The sequence below is a fragment of the Sapajus apella genome, unplaced genomic scaffold (assembly GCF_009761245.1).
Source record: "Sapajus apella isolate SASKATOON/1434 unplaced genomic scaffold, GSC_monkey_1.0 scaffold53, whole genome shotgun sequence".
NCBI classification, from domain to species: Eukaryota; Metazoa; Chordata; class Mammalia; order Primates; family Cebidae; genus Sapajus; species Sapajus apella.
In genome coordinates, this window is record NW_022436993.1 from 10,281,540 (window position 1) to 10,305,062 (window position 23,523).

At 39.8% G+C, this 23,523-nt stretch overlaps 1 protein-coding gene across 5 annotated transcripts in view; it reads right to left on the bottom strand.

The window, feature by feature from the left end:
- Window positions 1-17,344: 17,344 nt before the first annotated feature.
- Window positions 17,345-23,523, bottom strand: part of STAM (signal transducing adaptor molecule) — a 64,945-nt gene continuing 58,766 nt past the window's right edge. For all 5 annotated transcript variants that reach the window (XM_032243957.1, XM_032243960.1, XM_032243961.1 and 2 more), the window contains 2 exons: window positions 22,681-22,856; window positions 17,345-18,174 (listed from right to left, as the gene is read on the bottom strand). In XM_032243957.1, coding sequence (XP_032099848.1) covers window positions 17,937-18,174; window positions 22,681-22,856 — 414 coding nt within the window. In that variant the 3' untranslated portion in view covers window positions 17,345-17,936. The remainder of the gene's footprint in view (window positions 18,175-22,680; window positions 22,857-23,523) is intronic.

Consider the following 23,523-nt stretch of genomic DNA (forward strand, 5'->3'; position numbering starts at 1 on the left):
GCTCTGAAGTTCTTCGCATCTAATTCTCTTCTCCAGAAAATTCAAATGAAACCATTTTAAAAACATTGATACACATTATGATTCACTATGTGACTATCTAACAGAAAATTAAGACACAAAGGCAACTACCCCTCGTCTAGCATGTGGCCTAGAGCATGACCATCCTATTTCTGCAAAGAAACATCAGCTGCTGCTCTTTTGATTGTTGAGCAAACCCAGAATGGTCCACATATTAAGGAAATAAAATTACAAAAGCCGGTGCATTCCAGGTGTCATGGAAAAACAGTGCATCATAAACCGTCCTGCAGTGTTTCGTTTTTTCCCCAAATAACCTGTCTGAAGTCTAGATCATCTTCCGTTAAATGGCTAGTTTGGATTTTTCCAGAGGCAATCTCAGCAGCACCACCTACTGATAATTTAAATTCAGTACTTTGTGTAAATTCTTAGCAATGTACACATCAAACTACTCAAACACACCTAGAACATGTTTTGGGCTTTCATAAAATAATATGCATGGTGGGCTGGGCGCAGTGGCTCACGCCTGTAATCCCAGCACTTTGGGAGCCTGAGGCAGGCAGATCACAAGGTCAAGAGATTGAGACCATCCTGGTCAACACGGTGAAACTCTGTCTCTACTAAATTTTGTTAATACAAAAATTAGCTAGGCGTGGCGGCACACACCTGAAGTCCCAGCTACCCGGGAGGCTGAGGCAGGGGAATCACTTGAACCCAGGAGGCAGAGGTTGCAGTGAGCCGAGATGCGCCACTGCACTCCAGCCTGACGACAGAGTGAGGCTCTGTCTCAAAAAATAACAAATAAAAATAAAAAAATAATATGCATGGTAATATAATTGCTGGCGGAAAAATGTAACATTTTCGCAGGTGGTGCGTTAGACAGTGCATGCTGCAATTGAGTACGTCTCCAGCATGCTGGCTCACCTCCGCTTCTCTCCCTCTCCTCAATACTTCCCCATCACTCTGCATTCGAGTTGGCAGGTCCTCTGTATTCGCGTAGGAGGACTGGCAGGAGGCCAGTGGGCAGCAGGAAAAGCAAGGGCGTTGATTCCCTTGTCCCTCTTTCCCACCCACTGCGCCAGTTTCAGCTCTGTCAGTCCGTCCCTCCTCCCCAGGCCCAGCAATCCCTGAGCTACACACTTCCGCTGGACGCTGGCTCCTTTGGGCCCAGCGTGGTGACAGTGAGGGTGTCTTTTCCCTTGGCTTTGAGTCAGTAGTTCCTGCAGTAAAGCCTGTGCCCTGAAGCTCCTGAGTGTGGTTTTCCAGGGCTCTGGAGACCCAGCTTGCAAATGGTGAAGTGGAACTGGCCACCCACTTAACATTCAGTAAGTGAATAAAATAGCAAAACCCATTGCCCTTGGTGCAACAGTAGGTAATAAAGATTCCAATATTATCCTCAAGAAGCTCATATTTACATACATAAAGGGGATTTGGGTTGACAAAAACCATTTTTAAGGGATATGAATCAGCCTAACTACTTTAATTTCTATATACGATTATATTAATCTTAAGTATTGAATAGGTAGAACTTTGGGCCAGTTATGTCTGTGTAGTTCTCCGCAAGAGTCTAACCTAGTGTCCTGCCTCAGATTAGAACTCTAAGGTTTATTTAAAGTCTTAAATAAGCAAATTAAAAACCTGGAACCAGCCAGGCGCAGCGGCTCACGCCTGTAATCTCAGCACTTTGGGAGGCCGAGACAGGCAGATCACAAGTTCAGCAGTTCAAGACCAGCCTGACCAACATGGTGAAACTCCATCTCTACTCAAAATACAAAAATTAGCCAGGCATGGTGGCACACACCTGTAATCCCAGCTACTTGGGAGGCTGAGGCAGGAGAATTGCCTGAACCCAGGAGGTGGAGGTTGCAGTGAGCCGAGATTGCACCACTGTACCCCAGCCTGGGAAACAGAGGGAGACTCAGTTTCAAAAAAAAAAAAAAAAAAAACTGGAAGCAATTCTTAAACCTACATTTAATGTATACTTCTGCATTCTAACAAGGCATTCTTACATGCAAATGCTTACGTTGGAGTCCTTCTGTGAGACACACAAATGTTCACACACAGAGAGAGAAAAATACAAAATTCCCCATTAGTGCCAAGACCCTGGAGAACAACGACCGGCTTCATCCTTCCCTGTGGCCTCCAGCATTCTCAGGAGGTGCCTCACACACAGTGGAGACTGACTCAATTGTTCAGTGACAAGATGGGAGACGGCACAGCACGGTGGACACAAGCACAAAGGCTGCCTAGGCTTGTGCCCCAGCTACGCCACCTGCTGGCTGGATGAGCTCGGGCAAGTGATTAACCTCCCGTGCCTCAGTCTCCTCACCCACAGCAGGGAGTTATTAGTATCATCCTAGCTTAAATGAGTTATTTGAGAAACACTGAGACTGGTGCCTGTCCCATAGTAAGGACAGGGCAAGAGCTTGTTGAATAAATAAAGTGATGGTATATTTCATATCACCTGGAGGCACTGTAGCTGAAAGGGCCTTTAAGAGATTTCATTTTCTCATTTTATTTTTATTTCTTTTTTTTTTTTTTTTGAGACGGAGTTTCGCTCTTGTTACCCAGGCTGGAGTGCAATGGCACGATCTCGGCTCACCGCAACCTCCGTCTCCCGGGTTCAGGCAATTCTCCTGCCTCAGCCTCCTGAGTAGCTGGGATTACAGGCACGCACCACCATGCCCAGCTAATTTTTTGTATTTTTTTTTTTAGTAGAGACGGGGTTTCACCATGTTGACCAGGATGGTCTCAATCTCTTGACCTCGTGATCCACCCGCCTCGGCCTCCCAAAGTGCTGGGATTACAGGCTTGAGCCACCGCGCCCGGCCTTATTTTTATTTCAATTATTTATTTATTTATTTTTGAGATGGAGTTTCGCTTGTCATCCAAGTTTGTTTATTTGTTTGTTTGTTTGTTTATTGTTGAGATGGTGTTTCGCTCTTTTTGTGCAGGCTGGAGTGCAATGGCGCAATCTTGGCTCACTGCAACATCTGCCTCCCGGGTTCAAGAGAGTCTCCTGCCTCAGCCTCCTGAATAGCTGAGATTACAGCGACACACCACCATACCTGGCTAATTTTTGTATTATTATTTTTTTTAAGTAGAGAAACTGTTTCACCACATTGGTCAGGCTGGTCTTGAACTCCTGACCTCAGATGATCCACCCACCTTGGCCTCCCAAAGTGCTGGGATTACAGGCATTGAGCCATCATGCCTGGGCAATTTTTTCATTTTAGAGATAATAAAACTGAGGCCCAGAAAAGGTGAATTCAGCAAGCCACTGCAAAAGATGTGATCACCTCATTCCTGGAAAGAACTGCTTGTTGATACACATGTTTTATAAATCAATGGGAGGAATTTTATCCAACAAAGCAAAAATTGTAGCCCCTGCCCCTAGGGAATAAAAAACCATAGACTTCCAAGCCTATTTTGGGAAGGCTTTAATGAATTAAACCTCATAAGTGGATTAAATTCCATTCCACAAAAGACAGCTTTTTGACTTTATTATTACCATCCAACACAATTGTCAAGACCTACGAAGGCAAGCTGAGAAGTTAGCCAGCTGCAGTTCCCGGAATGCTGACGGAAGGCTCAGAGGCATGGCTCCAAGAGAAAGAACTACGTTACTCACAGTGTTAGCAGGAGCCGAAGTATCACGTCCTGTGCCAGTTCCTCAAGCACAGAGGAGATAAGAAGGGCCGGTGACACGGGCAAAGGCAGTGAGCTGCAGAACAAAACAGGAGCCCTGAGCTAGGGAATCTCAGTCTTTCATCACAGTCAGCCTGCTCACGCTTTGCTCTAAAGGGAGACACCAATTCCATCTTCCAAGGGTGTAAACAAACTTGCGCTTTGCTCTAGAAGAAGACGCTGTCCGTGTCTCCCAGGGCTGTGTGCTATGCAAATATCCTGGAAAAGGCCAGGCATGGTGGCTCATGCCTGTAATGCCAGCTTTTTGGGAGGCCAGGGCAGGTGGATCACGAGGTCAGACCAGACTAACATGGTGAAATCCCATCTCTACTAAAATTACAAAAATTAGCCGGGTATGGTGGCACATTTCTGTAGTCCTACCTACTCCGGAGGCTGAGGCAGAAGAATCCCTTGAACCCAGGAGGTGTAGGTTGCAGTGAGCCGAGATCATGCCACTGCACTCCAGCCTAGGTGACACAGTGAGACTCTATCTAAAAAAAAAAAAAAAAAAAAAAAAAATCTATCTATCTATCTATCTATCTGTCTAATCTCCTGGAAAAGATGGTCTAGAAAAAGCACCGCCATTGTCTTTGCTTTCAAGATGTGTAGTAACACAGAAGAACTATGGAGGATTATCTCCCAACAATTTCTACGTTTCGTTTCTACACCATTAAGTTTTTGGCAAATGTTTCCATGCATACGCCAATCTGTCAGCCACTATGATTAATCTATCTGACAGAGGCTGGGGTGCAATCTGTTCCATGGCACATTTAATTAAAACTACCACCAACACACTGCAGGCAACAGGATAAGGCCAACTTCAACCACACCCCAGTGACCTGGACCCAGCCACTCAACTCTCACAAATAATGAGCTTACCTTCAAAACTCAGTTGGACCTGAACTTCCTCTCCCTGAAGCAGACCTACACAGGATACAAGTAATCACCAAGGACAGTCAGCTAATCAGCACCAAAGCCGCGTCAGTCAGCACCTGAGAAACAGCTTATTCAAAGGACCAGGATACTTAAGTGACATCAGGTAAGATTTGCTCTAATCAGATTTCCCTTTTGCTAGATTGCTTTTTTTTTTTTCTCTCCCAACATTTTTTTTTTTTTTTCTGAGACAGAGTCTCACTCTGTTACCCAGGCTGGAAGGCAGTGGTGTGATCACGGCCCACTGCAACCTCCACTTCCTGGGTTTAAGAGATTCTCCTGCCCCAGCCTCCTGAGTAGCTGAGATTACAGGTGTGCACCACTGCACCCAGCTGTTTTTTGTATTTTTAGTAGAGATGGGGTTTCACCATGTTGGACAGGCTGGTCTCGAACTCCTGGCCTCAGGTGATTCACCCACCTAGCCCTCCCAAAGTGCTGGGATTATAGGTGTGAGCCCCCACTCCCGGCCTTCTTCCCACCTTTTATTTTAGGTTCCAGAGTAAATATGCACTTTTGTTACATGGGTAAATTGTGTCAGGGGTTTGGCGTACAAATTACTTCATCACCCAGATGGTGAGTACAGTGAGGTAGTTTTCGGTGCTCACCCTCCTCCCGTCCTGCACCCTCCTTTTGCTGGATTTCCAAAGTTCTCCATGTGCCTCTGCCCTTCCTGGTCACATGTTTTCTATTGCTGCATAATGAATTACATATAATGGCTTAAAACAACCTACACTGATTACCTCACAGTTTCTGTGGGCCAGGAGTCTGGGCAGGGCTTACCTGAGTCCTCTTCAAGGCTGTGATCACAGTGTTGGCCAGGGCTGGGTTCTCTAGAGGCTCATCTTGGGAAGGCCCTGCTTCCAAGCTCAGCCTGCCAGCAAAACCATGACGTAACGTCAGCAAGGAGTGATGGCCCATCACATTTGCCATAGTCTGCTGGTTTCCAGCAAGTCACACGTCCTGCCCATGCTCAAACAAAGGGAATTAAATAAAGGTCTGAACAGCACGAGGAAGGGCTCATGAGGACCCATTCCAGAGTCTGCACGTTCTTTAGGATCAGGGCCAGATCCTAGAAGCCACAGTCCAGCAATGTCCAACAGAAACGGAATGTGAATCACGTGTGCCATGTTAAATTTTCTAGCAGCCATATTTAAAAAAAGTGAGGCCTGCGTTCCCACAACTATCCATGCTGTCTCCAGTTTGCTACTGAGCCCTCCTGACTGTTGAAGAGAACCAGCGATGGACTCTCGTCAAAGCAGTGAAGAGAGATTTTATACAGAAACTAATGCAACAGGGAAAACAGACTTGCGCCCAGAACTGGGCTCAGTGGGACACAGTAAAGACAGTTGGGGACTTACAGCCAAGAGTGGCGGGGAGTAGCCCATGGGTGGAAAATCACTAAGAGCAAGCCTTGACCATAGGGAAGACTCTTGCTAAGAGCCGGCCAGGGTGATCAGATATCCAGGGTGGAAGATGAGGAATTTGATCAGATTTCAAGAGCAGGAGGGCTTCTCTCTAAACTGACTTAGCAGGATTCTTGCTAAAACTGGTCTGTGCAAGCCTGGCAAGGACTGTGGCCAAGGTCAAAGGCTGAGAAGAGGTTTTAGAGGTCACGGAGAGCATCTTGTCATACTTCACTTTTTTGCCTGACCCAGGGGATATCTGAAGCATTGCTTCCTGCTTTAAAGAGAGGGTGGATCTAAGACCTCCCTGTTTATTTGGACTATTGAGCACTTGTAATGGGCTGGTGCAAATGGGGGACTGAATTTTAAATCTGATTTCATCTGAATTAATTTAAACTTAAAAACCAACAGTGTAAGCTATTTTGGTGGGATTATATTTCATGGTAACCATTGATTCCCATAAAATTTTCTCACATTGTGAGATCTGGGATTTTTCAAGAAGCCAAAAGTCTGGATTTTTGGTGGTGGGAAATCACCTAGACATGAAAAATCATCTATTTAAAAAACGTTTTTTAACTCTGTAGGCCAAATAAAACACTAGATCTGGCTGAGCCAGCAGCATTTAACCTCAGCTTTAAGGTATCCATCTCCTACTGCAGTTCCTTCTCTACTATGTTGTCAATTTGAATCACAGGGTAATTTTATTTCCTGAAAGTTTTGGGGAGCGACAGCTCTGCAGTCTTTAAGAAAGGACTGCCTGGGCACAGTGGCTCATGCCTGTAATCCCAGCACTTTTGGAGGCTGTGGGCAGATCATGAGGTCAGGAGTTCGAGACCAGCCTGGCCAACATGGTGAAACCCCATCTCTACTAGATACAAAAAATTAGCCGGGCATGGTGGCAAATGCCCATAGTCCCAGCTACTTGGGAGGCTGAGGCAGGAGAATCGCTTGAACCTGAGCAGCAGAGGTTGCAGTGAGCCAAGATTGCATCATTGCACTCCAGCCTGGGCAACAGGATGAGACTCCATCTTAAAAAAAAAAAAAAGGAAATGACCACACACAGGGAGAATCCCCCAGGACCAAGGCCTCTCTTGGGCGGTGGGAGTTTCTCTTGCATAGCCTGCCCCGTGCCATCCCCACTACCCTTGCTTCCCATTTCACTAAAGGGACAGTTGAACCAGGAAGCAGGAAAGCACATCTCTTTTCTTATCAGGCTCTTTCCCAACTCATAAATGTCCAGAAGAAAAGGAACAGATTTTCCTGATTAGTTATACTCACTCTTTGGTATATTTGCATTTTCCCCCAGTTAAGAATGAAGAGCAAGTCAGGGCAAAGGTTTACCTAGTTTGAAACCCTGAGAGAGCATTACGATGAGAAGATTGTTTGATGAGGTGTTTAGGGGGAGGAAAACGACCACCTTCCTTTTCCCTGCCCCGCTCGCCACCAAGGACCCTGCTCCAATAACAGCTGGTTGCTCAGCTGCCTCTAAGGATGGGTGCAGAGCTTCGGATTCCTCGGATGAATATACAAGGTATAGCCTCTCAGAAAAAAGTAATGAAAATAAACAAATTTAAGGATTATCATGATCAACAGGTATCAAATTAGCCTGCCTAGGGCTTCTGTTTCAGTTCAGCCTTGGGGGCCACTGGAAAACCACAAACTTGCTTCGGGGAGAGAAAAGGAGGAGCTGAGAAATTGTCTTTAGTCTTTCCATGGATCAGGTAAGGTTGTCAAAGTGGAAAGAAGGCAGGTAGATGTATCTTTGGGACTCCCACAGAAGGGTGACAGCACACCGGCCCAGACCAGGTATTCTGAGGGTAGCGATGAGACACCCCACCACTTCCAGGGAGGTGGAGGAGCCTCAGAACCCATGGGTGGCCACTAGGAGATGTGCCTCTAGCAATCTCCCTTGGACAAGGCAATGTGCCTTCCTATAAAGCACTCAAAGGGTATGAGCTAGACATACCAGTAACACAACGCTACACTCTGGTTATATCATGGATTAACTGGGGTTTAGACCCCAGCCTGGCACCATAGGCACCAAATTCAGCATTGTTCCAAAATGCTGCCTAGAACTTATGTTGCAAATGAGCTTGTAGAACACATAAATGAGGGAGGACTTGTGCGAAAGACCTTATGTGGTGTAACAATTAAATTTTACCACGAGTGGACTCATTGCTGTGTTTCCTTATTGTTTTGTTTTCAGTAAGTTTTCATGTTGTTATCAAAATGAACTTGTAAAAAGACCTGGATTCAAGTTTTCTGATTTCTAAAGGTACTTAAATATTTAAATTGCCTGCCATATTTAGTGCTATGAAATGTAAAACTTAAGAAGGGTGCTAGTGGATCTTGAAAATGGTGTAAACACTCAAGCCAATGAAGGCCAAACCATCAACAGTTAATAAACAAAAATAATTTAACGGCATAATGGCTGTGACCACTTATCTCAACAAGGGATATTTATCCTTAATTTTATTTCCTTTCCATTTTCTGGGGGAGATGTAGGATTGTAGGGCGTAAAATTTCTCACAGGCTTTATGTGTTTTGTGTTTTCTTACCAGGTTTACAGGGCATTTAATTTCTCACAGATTTTGTATATTTTAAGCAAAATACATAAAATAATTATTTGAATCTAAATGTGTTTACATGTTCGGTTGGGATCATTTCTGATCTGGTAAGGAAGAAGAGTTTTTTATCTTAGATGTTGTCGACAATTCTTATTCATTTAGAAGTACAAAGAGTATTTTTCTAGGTAGAAATAAATGGCAATTAGCCACTCATTCTCCATCACGAAATGTCTTTTAAAGTCAATATTGGTATCAGAAAGGAATAATATGAGCAGAACATAAATTTGACAATTTGCTTATGGATGGTTTCATCCAGGAGCTGTGCTGGGTGAAATGTAGAAAACCACACCCAGCATCGGAACACATAGAACATGCGTGCACACACATACACACCTCAACCCACCACCAGCAGCCTCCATTCACCGCAAGTACTGAGTTCACACTTATCTACTCGTGGGATTAGAACTCACCCTCTGGTTTCAGCTGACTCTCCTTCCACAGCTGCACTGTAACTCTCGAGCTGCAACCCTTCCTACGGTTACTTCGACAGGCACACTTCAGGTCTTTTCCAAAGTAAAGCGACATATTTATTAACCATTTAACATGTGTCAAACCGTGCAGCTCTTATTAAGTTCCTATCTTTATTCTTGGGTATGTCACTGCTTAAGTTTTGGGGTGTTGTGCCTCTAATGCAGTTTTCCCCATAAATCCTAAGGCTTCTTTATTGTGCATTTTTGCAGAGCACTATTATTTTTGGGAGGCAAGTGTACATTAACAGAATTCACTGCATTCTATTATGAACATCATTTCATCAAAATGATAGCAATTGAAGTCCAATATCCAAGAAGCGTCTGCCGGAAGCCACCCCTAGTGTTCAGATTTCCTTGATTTTAAGCATTCTGTATAACATTTTACATTTCTCAAATGACAGCTCTTGGAATAAACATCTAGAAACAAATGAGTTATAAATAGCATTTGATTAATAAGTCAAGAATTAATATTTAGAAATGTCACTTTCAAAAGACATTAAACAGTAATTTAGACCATGCTACTCAATTTTAATTTAGTGATGTTTACCACTTGGTCAAAAACGAGCATTAGCACATCAAAATTTTAATCTCAAAATATTTACTTGCGACAAAACTACTAAAACATATTACCTAAACACCACCCCTTTAGCTTTTAATACCACTATCTTCCATTAAACTTTGAAAAAAAAAATTCCCTGAGACCATTTTCAATTACTACATACATAAAACAAACATTTAGCATAAACCAGACACTTATTCAACTTTAAATTTTCCCCACTTGATGATAAACAAAACCATGCTTCACTATGTTCTGACAAATTAAAATTTGGGGGTATATTTGCTTTTCAAATATACAAGTCAGCACAGTTAAATATCTACAAATGTTCGTGAAAAGTTAAAACAAAAATGGATTGCTTCCATCATGCTAAAAACCTTAAGAAAATTATTCTTTTTCAACACAAGAGGCATGAAGAACAGCAGAAATACTCTACCACTTAGCTTAATGATGGAAGCAAAAGCACAGTCATTAACTTGTAGGCTAACGTAATTCTATCCTAGCTAGTAGGTCTTTACACATAAAATGCTGACTTAACCTGAAGAGAACCCACTTTACCTGCCCCCACCCCATGTAAATCAATTTCATTTCAGCGACTGTCTGCATGAAATGAGACTGTTCTGATGTTTTGATATTAAAACACTTCACTAAAATCTATTAGAATCTAGTTGCTTTTTTTAAAGAAAGAAAAAGGCATTAACTGTATAAACACCGAATTGGTATTTACTATAAGAATTCTTTTCTTCCTGTTTTTTGGTATAATTCTACCAGTACTCCTTTCTGTGACCATTCTTATTAAAAAAAAAAAAAAAAAAAAAAAACAACAACAACAACAAAAAAAACTAGCAAAGGTAGCAATAAAGATTTTAAAAGGTAATTGTTTAAAAGGAAGACAACACAATCCGATAAACAACTGTTTGTCCTTCCCCCTCAACAAGCATAAAAGCCTTATCTAGTTTACTTGGTACTTGAAGTAAGCTGCAACCTCTTCATCAGATTCCATTAAATAATATAAACTAATTTGGGAAAGCTTTTTAAACGCCAGCATGGTACCTAATCTTCTAAAGTGCAAATAGGAAAACTAAAAACAAGTATTCTTTAATCTTGGAATTGTTTTAGAAAACTATATAAAATAAATATAACTGACAACACAAGAAAAAAGTTTATTTTAAAAGCAAATCAACCTTCCTTGAATTTAATGTCTACTTTAATACTTCTTTATATTAATAACTTGTCACTGAGCGGTATATAATTACATTTTTCTGGGCCAAATATTTGTGATGCAAAAAAAAAAAAAATCACTGATTTTGCACCTTACTTGGTAGACAATCTTAGCTAGCACAAAAGATGGAAACTACTAATTTTCATAGTACTCTAGTATCTCAGCATCAAAACAGCTAAAGAATGGCAAGTGTGTTGTACTGGCAACATGATCATTTTCAGTTCACCAAGAACAAAATGCTACTTTGCCTACAAGAACATCAAGAATAAACTTTCATGTGTCTGATGCTACTTACCTCCTTTAGTGTGAAGCAGTATACAAATACAGTATATGCCCCAGAGTTGTAACTATTTATTTTTATTTTTTCAAACCAACACCCATGAAAGTGAAAGTACTACGACTGAAGCGCTTCTACTTGGAATGCAGATGTTCCTGGTGGAATCACTCAGAACAAATGGCTCACCAGATACTAATGGAGATAAACTACCCCCAGATTACGTTCAGAAAGTACATTGCCATGACTACGTGCTGGAAATCATGCGCCAAGTTTCAGTACCATGGTACCCAGCTCTACTCAATGTCATAGGTGAATTATTCAGCCTTAATGACAGGGATATTCAAGGTAGGCAGAGGTAGATGATATAAAACACAAAATTTCTACAAGCTACAAAAGATCATGTAGTTACATTAGCCCTACAATGCGTAAGTAAGTAGACGACCCAGAAGGATACGTGAAGCTGCCTCAAATCACATACCTACCAAGATATTCTTTCAACAAAACATGTATCTGGATCTAGTTCTCTGAATTCCTAGAGCCGTGAACTGAAATGTCCACTTCATAGCAAAACAGACGAGTCAATTCCTACAACTTAATTTAGCTCTTACTCTTATCTTCAACCCAAAATACCATCACCACTATCCAGCCCTTTCTTTAAAAGAAATCCATGTATTCGCAAAGTATGACACATTTTCAATACCCATCAATGAAAACACTTTCTCATGAGCCATCCACCTTTTACAGGAATGAACTTGTTAGAACGGCGCCTCTAAGTGAATTTACCTGTATTCCTGATTACGACTTCTTCAGTCATTTTCAGCCACTTCTTTAGCGCGTATTATATTTATAAATTAGAGAATATCAAAGATACTTATATCAAGCCCTTTTCTCTGAAGAAATAGAAATTCTGAAACAGTAAACAGATTTTTTTCTGTGTTTTTGGTTCAGAGAAAAATAACCATGCATGGACATTTCACATAAATTTTCCTGTTTGGCATCTTACCTGGCTAACAGACAATATCACCTATAATTAACTGAAAACATTCTTAACTGTTTATATAGTGTATCTTTTTCTAAAGTAACAATATAATGTGATCACTCTGCAGTTAAGAAACCTGATGTATCCTGCCATAGAAACAATTGATTACAAACATTTATTCTATTTTTTAAATGCCATTAACCAACTGAAACAAGTCCTAACTAGCTCTTTAATAAGCTGATGGCATATGTTACTGTAATATGCATGTGTTTCAAATTGACTGTGGTTATGTATTTTATTCAGTCTGCTTCCAGTGTGGTTACCAACATGAGGAAAATAAGTAATAATTAGAACTTTTAAAAAGAAAGGATTTTCCCTCCCCTTCAGTGATTTCGGTGCCTTAACAGAAGGTTATGACTAGGGTCATGAGAAGTCAAAACAAACATGCCAAAATGTATGCAGCTAAAAACACAGAACTCTATTTGCTGACTGCATTTCAAGAATTACCTAAAAGCCATCCAGAGTGAATAAGGTGGGTGAATAAATGAAGAAAAGCTGACTTGGGTTTGAATTGAGAAAGGGCACACATTTTCTTCAGCTACTCTGAATGCAATTCAAGATGAAGAACAAGCTGTGCTAACCTACAGCAGCATCAGTAGCCTGAGGATACGGTCCATCACAGAGCAGCTACATGTTAGGGTTAACAACGTTCATTTATGGGTACAGCCTCCCATTCAAGCCTGAAAAGTTTAATTTCATTACCTCTAACCAGAACTCATATGGTTCTGATTGCAATTCTTTTAAGTAATAAAGTTGAGACAATAAGAATACAGCATCAAATTAGAAATCCAGAGTACAATAAATTCTACAAGACAACTGGCATGGGTCTTTAAAAAGGTCACTGTCATGAAGCACTGGGGGGAGATGACAAAGAGATTAACCCAGATTAGTGGAGAATCAAAGGACATTATGAGCGTGGTTATATATTCCTGGAATGGATCCTGGATTTAAAATATATACAAATCTGTAAAAGACAGTTTGAGGGGCATTCAATAACAATGTATTACAGAATTACTGTTAATTTTCTTAGATATGAAAATGGTTTAGGTTATGTGGGAAACTGTCCATATCCTTACAAGATACAAGGTGAAGTACTTAGAAATATACTTTACAATGTTTATAACATGTCTGTTACAAGATATAAGATGAAGTACTTAGAAATATAGTTTACAATGTTTAGAATGCATCTGTTCACACAATAAAGTATGTGTGTGTATTCAAATAAACTCCTTTATATATATATATATATATATATATACGCATATATATATATATGTACATATATATATACACACACACACGTGCATAAACATACACGAGATAAAACGTGGCAAATTTTTAATGATTAGCAAATCTAGATGAATAGTATTTATACGTTCAATGTATCACTCTTCGAATCTTTCTGAAGATATGTACATTTCCCAACAGTTTTTTTGAGAAAGTGCCACTTATAGTAATAGATACCTACTTCAAGGGATCAATTTAGCATTCTACACCCCTGCCTGTTTAATCTTAGCCTCTAAAACAAGTGGTCTCCAAATCGGGTTCATATATTCTAGGGCAGAGACAAACCACTAAGATATAGAAAGAAAATATTTAAATTTCTATGAATAAATTTTTATCTCACCCTTTTAAGATTTCTATTTTTTTGAGGATTTTCATAATGTACAATATGAATTAATACAGCAGAACTTGTAAAACTTGTGAATAAATATACATACATATTTTTAAGGCTACAGGCTCAAAAAATGTTACTCATCAGGGTATCTAGTCAAAATCTTTGGATACAACTGTTGTATAAAACAGACATGACTTTTTAAGTCTCTGACCACCAAAAGACCATTAAAATCAGTCTCTTTTGCTTTTATCCAGGGGATTACTGACTCAATAATTTATTAACAGAAATCCTAGGTCTAACAGCAGCAGCAGAAGACAGTAATGGCAGTGAGAAGTGTTAGCAGAAGCTAGGGAATCAGCGAATCGGCCAAGTGTGGTTTGGCCACAAGTTAGCACCAATAAAATGCCCAGTTTTGTTCATCAAGGAAATCCAGAATTTTAAATACTGAGATTTAAAGTGTTCTAGAATGTCATAGGAAAGAACATTTTTGAAGATTGGAAAATTTCAGAAAAAGATACTACCAAGTACTAAGTAATTTCAAAAGAAGACCATTCTAAGGAAGGATACACAATACAATGAAGGCAGCTTTGCTTAAAAACATGGGGGTGTAGTGGCCATGTCAGTATAAAGAATACAGAAAACAATCTTGGTAATTGACAAGAACACTTAATGGAATCATGATTCTAAAATAAAAGATAATTGAACATAAGGCCTTTGAGAAAATGTTTACGTTAAGTTTCTTCTACATATTTTATTCTAAGGGGTACAAGGAGTTAATCCACAAAAAGGAAAATGATACAACTGAAAAATGTAAACTATAGCTTTGCTATTATTTAAAAAATGATAGAAGGCAAGCCATCGTGATTACAGCTGGAAAGTAAACCAAGAAAACAGATGAGAAAAGAAAATAGTGATTTTACTGTACATTAAACAGATGAAAATTTCAGCCATTATACCAATAAATCTCACTCTGGAAAATAATTCCATAATTTTTATAGTTGCATAGTTTATTAGGTAGGGGGCTAATTTGTCTCATATAAACTTGAAGCTGTGGAAAAAAGATGTTTGCAAACTAAATTATACGTATCGCATAGGAAAGCTATATCTATCAGAGAAGAAAGATACTGGTCTATTAAGGATTTTAAATGCAGAAACTATGAATTATAGAAACAAAGCGCCAGAAGCATATGAAAAAAGAAATCTGTAGGCACATAACAGTTATGGAGAATGGTGGGTTAGAAGAGACTGTAAAATCACACTAGTATGCATTACAAATCCACCTACAAGTTCAGGGCACTGGAAGAACATCACATCCAATTGGCCCTGGGTCTGTTGGCTACTGATGCTAGATTGTAACTGGATTCAATTTTTTTCCATTTAGATGTCACTATTTTATGAAAAACACTCAAATTTTATTTTAAAAAGAAGAGAAAATTTGCTTCACAGAAGTTTATATTACAGTTAGTTCTTTTTTTTTTTTTGAGATGAAGTCTCAGCTCTATCACCCAGGCTGGAATGTGGTGGCATGATCTCGGCTCACTGCAACCTGTATCCCGGGTCCAGGCAATTCTCTCATTTCAGCCTCCTGAGTAGCTAGGGTTACAGGTACCTGCCACCACACCCAGTGGCATTTTGTAGAGACGTGGTTTCACGACGTTGGTCAGGCTGGCCTTGAACTCCTGACCTGAAATGATCTGCCCGCTTTGGCTCCCAAAGTGCTGGGATTACAGACGTGAGCCACGGGGCCCAGCCTATGTTACAGTTAGTTCATTTTATGAATTATTCTATTCCTTCAAAATAAGGTCAGCTATTAATGAAAAGATTTCTTCAAAGTGCAAGGCATCCAGGTTTCAGAACTTTAGATCATTCATGATCCTAACTGGCCCCTCCTATTTCTACCCCCGTCATGTCATCTGAAGGAAAAGCCAGTGCTTCATTTTCACTGGAGTTTTTCCCCCGGTATTCTCATTTTAAATAACTGAAAGATATACACTATTACAGTAACAGTTTTAAAGAAGTCATCAATTAAATCTTTATAAGCCTGGTAATGTAACAGGTAAAGAAAAATGTATATGGGTTGTAATAAGGGTAGTTTTTTCTATTCACTGTTCTTTGACTTTTATGGGACAAAAATCATACTAGAGAATATGTCATTGATTTTACAGCATGAAAGATATCAAAATTAATAAGGGGAAATGATACATTTAACATTGGTAAACAGGTATTTATCAAAAGAAAAAAGAGAAATTGGGGAAAAGTGTATCAGTTAAACCACAGTGTTCAAATTGGAGTGGAAAAGATTATAATCTGATTGATGATGTTTATCAAAAAGTAACATAATATTTAAAATGTAAAATTTGACTTCAGGGAAGGGCAACATACTTTTAACACAGGAAACCACAACAAAACACTCGAGCAAAACACTTAGGTTACCCTTAAGTAATCTTACAGGTGACTAATTTCACAGGCTCAGATTTAAAACTACTGTGCTTTAAATCTGAGCCTGTGAAATTAGTCACCCTTAAGATTACTCACCAAAGAGGTAATCTTCTCCCAAAAAGAAAATACAGACTACCTGATTACAACAGTCTTAGAAAATAAAAGTCAAATTTTCATTTACAGTATAAAAACTGTTAAATCAATTCATTAAATATGATGTTCAACTCAAGTTTTCAGTTAAGTAGTGTCAAAATAATAGTATGGCCTAGCCAGGGAAATTGTAAATATTTAAGATTACAGTGTCAATGGAAAAAGTTTTCGCATGAATTAAAAGAAAAGCATTCATTTGAAAATATTCTCAAGTAGGAAGCCAAAACAATTCCAGTAAAATTTTTAAAAGACCGGAAAAAGCAGCCCAAAAATCCAGTTTGAAAGACAATAAATATATAAACTGTTAAGCAAAGCCAGGAATGTAGATTACTTTGAAACATCTACTTATTTCCATTTTAATGAAGAATTAAAGGATACAATGTGTTAAAGACATATTTAAAAGACTAGCAATGGGATAAGACAGATAAATCAAATTTTGTTGATATTCCGAATAATTACAAGAGACTTTGAAAATGTAGTGTAATTCAGATTTTCTTTCCCGTTTAAAAATTTCTATCGATTGCCTCTATCTTTGGTGTTACTGCCACCAATAAACACAGTATACAGCTTACAAACCTAATTACTATCTTCAACTAGGAAAAGGTAAACCAACATCATTTCTTGAAAAATAAGAAATAAAGAATGTGATCCTACTTAATTTTGTCTCATGGTCCCACAATATTCTGAAATGTCATGCCAAAATGTAAAAGTTCAAAAGGGAACATTATCATTTACTATAATTGCACCAAAAATTTAGCTACTGTACGCTGGTGTGATGACAGCTAGTAGTACGCAGAGGCTACAGAGAGACGTGTTTATATATATACATATATATACATACACACATATATGTGTGTGTGTGTGTGTGTGTGTGTGTATATGTATGTATATATATACATTTGCTTAGCTTACAATTAGTAAAAGGTTCAGTTTAATGTGAAACTGAAATACACAACAACATAATGCCTTCATGTAAATACGCTACAACTTTGTTTTCTTGCAGTTTAAAAGGATAGTGTAATTACCTTAAATTTACACAGAACATTAAGAAACATGGTAGTTGTTTATGATTAAAATAAAATAGCACTGTAAATTAATTTTACACAATGTTAAATATATTCACATGATCACCACTGTGATTCAATATGGCCACTAATGCAGTTACATATCAATATATGTACATAACATTTGCCACAGCAGTTTTTGTAAGTTGGACTTTTTGCGGACCAGGTTTACGAGACAAATAACCTTGTATCGATGCTTTCATATTATGAAAGGAATTAAATGTTGTAAGTAGTTTCATTCTTCTGGGGGAGCAGGAGGGGAGAACCTCTAAAAAGTCAGTGTCAATTGAAGAGAGTTCTACCTTCTCGAATATTTGAACTTGTTGACCAAGAGAGATTCCTATAAGCTGAGGATACACACATCTTAAGATAGTAATGAATCTCATAACATTGTCAGTGGCATTTAGCAGGCGTCTGCCAAGAGGAACACCATGTCCTATAGCAGAGCCTTCTGAGAATATGGTTGCTGTGGCTGAGGTGGCTGTTGGCTGCCTCCAGGCTGAGGCAGGGTGGATGATGTTAAGTTATAGTTTGGCACCTGGGACACATTAGGTCCTGCATTCTGGTACAGAGTGACGTCGGCAGTTGCAGCAGCAGCAGTAGCAGCAGGAGGAGGACTATAGACTGGAGCCTGGCTAGGATACGTGTTTCCTTGAACGGAACTCACCATTGTACTGTGGAGAAAAAAAAAAAAAACCACTCAATTAGATCAATACTGATTTATGGAGCAACTTACAGATAAATGGAAAAGCTATTTATTAAGCATTCATTCATATAGTCAATTCACTTAATAACCGTTTACTAAATAGCTATCAAGTGCCAAACATGCTATTTTAGGCACTGTGATATCAGGCATTGTGTTAAAAAATGTGTTATTCAGGCATTGTGTAAAAAAGGCGGGGGACGGTTGCGGAAATAAGTCTATACCACCATGCAGCTTCTTTTCTAGTGGGAGAAAAAGGGTAAAAAACACATGTATCATGTGTCAAGTGGTTATAACTGCTAAGAAGAAAAACAAAGCACAATAAGGAGGACCAAGAGCAGCTGGGGCGAGGGATTCTACTTTACCATAGGGGGCCTCTCCAACAAGGCAATATTTAAGCAGAGATGTGAAAAAACTGAGGGACTCAGCCAGGTAGAGTCTCTAGGAAAATGCATTTCAGGCAAACAAAAGGCTTTGAGGACAGAAAACACCAGGTGTTTTCTGCAGCAGAGGGGGCCAAAGGGAGAGCAGCTAAGATCACTCAGCAGAGCTGGGGTGGTGGGGACAGGGCTGGAGAACACACCGCGCCTGATGGCCACAGTAAGTGCTGTGGCTTATACTCTGAGTGAGACAGAAAGACATTGGCTGGTTCTGAGCAGAAGGATGATAAGATTCCATAGGGTTTAATAGTCTCCCTCTGGACCAGGACAGCTGACTGCAGGCTGTTATAATCGACCAGGAGAGAGCTGAGTGGCAGCAGAGCCATGGTAATAATGTTGATGGGAGAAAGGGTCAAATTCTAGATATATTTTGAAGATAATGCCTTCAAAATATGACAATGAAGAGAAGAGTCCAAAATGCCCGAGATTTAGAACCAAAAAATTGGCAGAAATAACTGGTAGAGTGGCCATTCACTGAAAAGAACACTATGAAGGGACTACAGGAGACTTGGGGTGGGAGGAGTGTGGGGAAGACCAAAGTAATGATCTTGGACCTGTCAAGTACGGTGTCCAAAATATACATAAGCAAAGAGAATGCATAGGCAGTCAGCTATTTATGCCTGTTGTCCCGTCGGGAGGTGCGGTGCAGAAATACACATCTGGGAATCCTTGGCAGATCCACGGCATTCAAAACCACAGGGCTGGATGAGATCCCCTGGGGAGCGGCTGCAAACAGAAAAAGGCAGTCCATCTACTGAGCACTGGACCTTGAAGTCAGGAAGATAAAGAGCCAAGAGGCAAATGAGACTGAGAAGAAGTGGCGGTGAGGCAGAAGGAAAAAGAGAACGGTCGTGGGCAAGTGAAGAAAGTATTTCAGAAAAGAGGAGGGAAGAGCAAACTGTCAAATGGAGGAGGAGAATGGTGAACTGACCAGGAGTCTGGCAGTATGGGGATCACCAGTGTCCTTGACAAGAACTGTCCCAGTGGACTAGTGGAAGGGAAGGCCTCATAACCTCCTTTCTCATATTTCCCTGAAAATACAGAAGCACAAGCTTCACCAGCACACTGATCAATCTCTGCAGCTGCACTCCCTGGGGTACTGAGCTTGGCCTCCTGCTCCCACTGCTCTGCTGCCAGCACTCCCATCTCAAGCCCCACCACTTGTGTACTGCCCCGAAAAAAAATCCTTCAAAGGGCTGTCTTTATCTACTGTTTCTATTTCCTGTCTTCCTATTTCCAACTGAATACATGCATTTCCACTGTAAGACACTAGGTTAGCTATGTAAAGAGAGGTACTAAGATGCTCCCCCTACATTTGTATTAAAAATATAAAACAAACTATACAAAAAACAACAGCAAATTTTTAAAATATTGCCTATTTCTAAACTCCCTCCAATTGTTAAATTACCTATACATCTATTGTTGGTAAATTCAATGCTCTCGTACTCTGCACAAATGCATTATTTGATGGTAATTATTATGAGACAGTAATTTAATGCTACATTTCAGTAACTAATGTGGTGACCGAAGGCATTATTTGTCATCACTCCACATATGTGAGACATAAAGTTGATTAGAAGATGTCAAATTTCATGCTATTATTTACAATGGTATGGGCCACAATATTGCCATAATATGAGTCTATGTGCTGAGCTCTGGAGTCAGAATGTCTGGTTTAGAATCTTCGCTAAATGGGACTTTAGTTCTGTCTCCAGGTCTCAGTTTCCCCATCTATAAAATGGGGGTAATAGTTTACCGACTTCATAGGTTATTATGAGGAATAAGTAAGTTATTTGTGTAAAGCATACTGCACAGTGCTCGGCACATACTAAATAATCCTTAAATGTTAGCATTACAGTAATCATTCTCAATCTACAGTTCCACCGTCGACCCAGTTGCCTGGGGCAAAACCGTGCAATTCGCCAACATTTCTTTCTCTTACCTCTACAGTGCGCTATCTCCCAACCTTGTCACCCAATGTGTAATTATTTGCTAATCTCCTAAATAAGTCTTTCCCATTAATAGCACTGTATCTTGCCAATAAATACTCATCATTTCTTGCCTAATATCCGTGGTCTCCCAGCTTCTAATCTTGCCACTATGAATCTATCTACACTACCGCCATTTAAAGCCCTTTCTGAACTTCTTCATTATCCCTAAGATGTTATCTAGGACCTGCATTCTCTGACCCCTAGCAGTGTCTTCAAATACGTCTCTCCCGGATGTGGAGAAATAGGAACACTTTTACACTGTAGGTGGGAGTGTAAATTAGTTCAACCATTATGGAAGACAGTGTGGCAATTCCTCAAGGACCTAGAAACAGAAACTCCATTTGACCCAGCAATCCCATTACTGGGTATATATCCAAAGGATTATAAATCGTTCTACTATAAGGACACATGCACACGAATGTTCATTGCAGCACAGTTTACAATAGTGAAGACCAACCAACCCAAATGCCCATCAAAGATAGACTGGACAGGGAAAATGTGGTACATATACACTGTGGAATATTATGCAGCTATCAAAAACCATGAGTTCGTGTCCTTTGTAGGGACATGGATGAACCTGGAAACCATCATTCCCAGCAAATTGACACAAGAACAGAAAATCAAACACCGCATGTTCTCACTCATAGGTGGGTGTTGAACGATGAGAACACATGGACACAGGGAGGGGAGCATCACACACTGGGGTCTGCAGGGGGGAAATAGTGGAGGGACAGGGGGGGGGGGGGGGGGAGTTGGGGAGAGATAGCATGGGGAGAAATGCCAGATATAGGTGATGGGGAGGAAGGCAGCACATCATACTGCCATGTGTGTACCTATGCAACAATCTTGCATGTTCTTCACATGTACCCCAAAACCTAAAATGCAATAAAAAAAAGAATACTTCCTGCAGCTAAAATATACTCAACATGTATCACAAACAATTAAACACTGTAAGTGTTAAAAAAAAGAAAAAAGAGTATTCATTTCCACCAGATCTCAACTTAAAAAAAAAATTCTGCGAGACAGCAAGCTACAATTAACATTTTTTTCTAAGCTACATAACCCACTAGGGAAGGCCCTGTTTTCTGACACTTAGAATAGGCCTCATTATCATCGCCCTTAAAGTCATTTCGGAATACTAGATCTGACAACAAAATAATGCTTGAAAATCTCCAAGCACCTCCAACACGTAACTCTTTGAGGATGAATAGTGCAATAGAGAGGGTGGACAGGAGCATTCCTGGGCACTCCCCACTCTGCTGGAAAGGTTTCTAGAAGTTGTGCCTGTGCTACCTAGAAACTTCTGTTGCCAGCCGGAATATCATAACTTCTAGAACACACATTGGTAAGCTCTTAAAAAAGCCCATCCTTTATTTGCTTCAAGGAAAAGATTTCCGCTTAGAGGCCCATTAAAGCAAAAAACAACAACAACAAAAAAACACTTACATCATAATCATTTAACTACATGACAGAGAGCACTGTAGGTAAATGGGCCTCTGTCATCACATCTTCAGCCAACTGCCTCCTGAGAAACAAGGGCGCTTATCTTCTTGTATCTTCTTGTTTCAAATGGGGTGCCTTGCTATAATGTAAACTACATTCCAAAGTAGGGCAAAAATAAGAAAATATTTGTCTTAAAGAGACAGCCCAGAACTATATATTTTTAAATCTCAGGATTTAGATTTTATATAAAATGTGTGAAAAAATGACAAGCTATAGTCATTAAATGTAAATTTCATTAACGACATTATCAAGTATCATAGATACAAATAAAAATAACAATAAAAACTTATGGTAAGAGTAGTATTAAAAATATCAGGCTGAAACCAAATTACAGGAGTTCAGTGAGTTGGGAAGCAGAGGACCAGCTTGCTGACTGATCCTGTAACACCACAGAGGCTCCAATCACTCATCACCACGAATGGGGCTACTGTATGACGCTGACCACAGATATTTATTAGCCAGATTTTATAGTTATAGATAACTGGTGGCACTTTGCCAGCTGTAACAGCACTAACTCCAAAGAAAAATCAATAGTCAAATTACTTTGGGTAGGCAGCCTGAGTTGGCTGACTAGGAAGGGCTGGGTTTGCGGACGGCGGGCCCACTGCCTGGCTGAGAGAAGACAGCTGCTCCGGGGGAAGACTGTAGCTCTGGAGGTGGCTCATCTGCGTGTTCCCCGCAACCAGGTAGGCACCACTTGGAGGAGGCCCTGCATATACCTGGGACAGTTAAAGAGAAACCATATTCAATTCTAAAATTTTAATAAGCACACCAAACTTTCTCTGTAAAGGTAGTCAGTTACAAAAACAAGAAAAATTACCACTCTGGAATCCTTTCTTAAAGGTTACTTCTGTCAACAGACATTATGAAAAACACTTTTCAATGAAATAGGCTGTGGACAGTTTTCATTTTTAGTTAAACATTAGCTAAACTCATGTTTATCTCCATACTGAAGCATTAAAGAAACTGACCCTGAAACTTTATACTAATATAATCTCCCTTCCCATTAAATATATTTTAATATTCTGCATGCTGGTATTTTTTAAGGAATCCCAAAGGATATTTGGAAAGTGTATTTGAACTCATTGTTTTGTAGCTATAGACTGCAATGGATACAAGACACATTACCTAAACTCAGTTTACTGAACAACAGAGCAAGCTAATTTTCTAAAGCAGGGGTCAGCAAACTTTTCTGTGAAGGGCATGACAGTAAATATTTAAGTTTTGTGGGCCATGTGGTCTCTGACACAACCATCCAGCTCTTCTGGTGAATCAGAGTGGCTGTGTTCCAATAAAAGTTTACTTAAAAAAAAAAAAAAAAAAAAAAGGCAACAGGCTGGATTTGTTTGCCTCCTTCTGTATTTAAAAATGTATTTTTTAATCTAA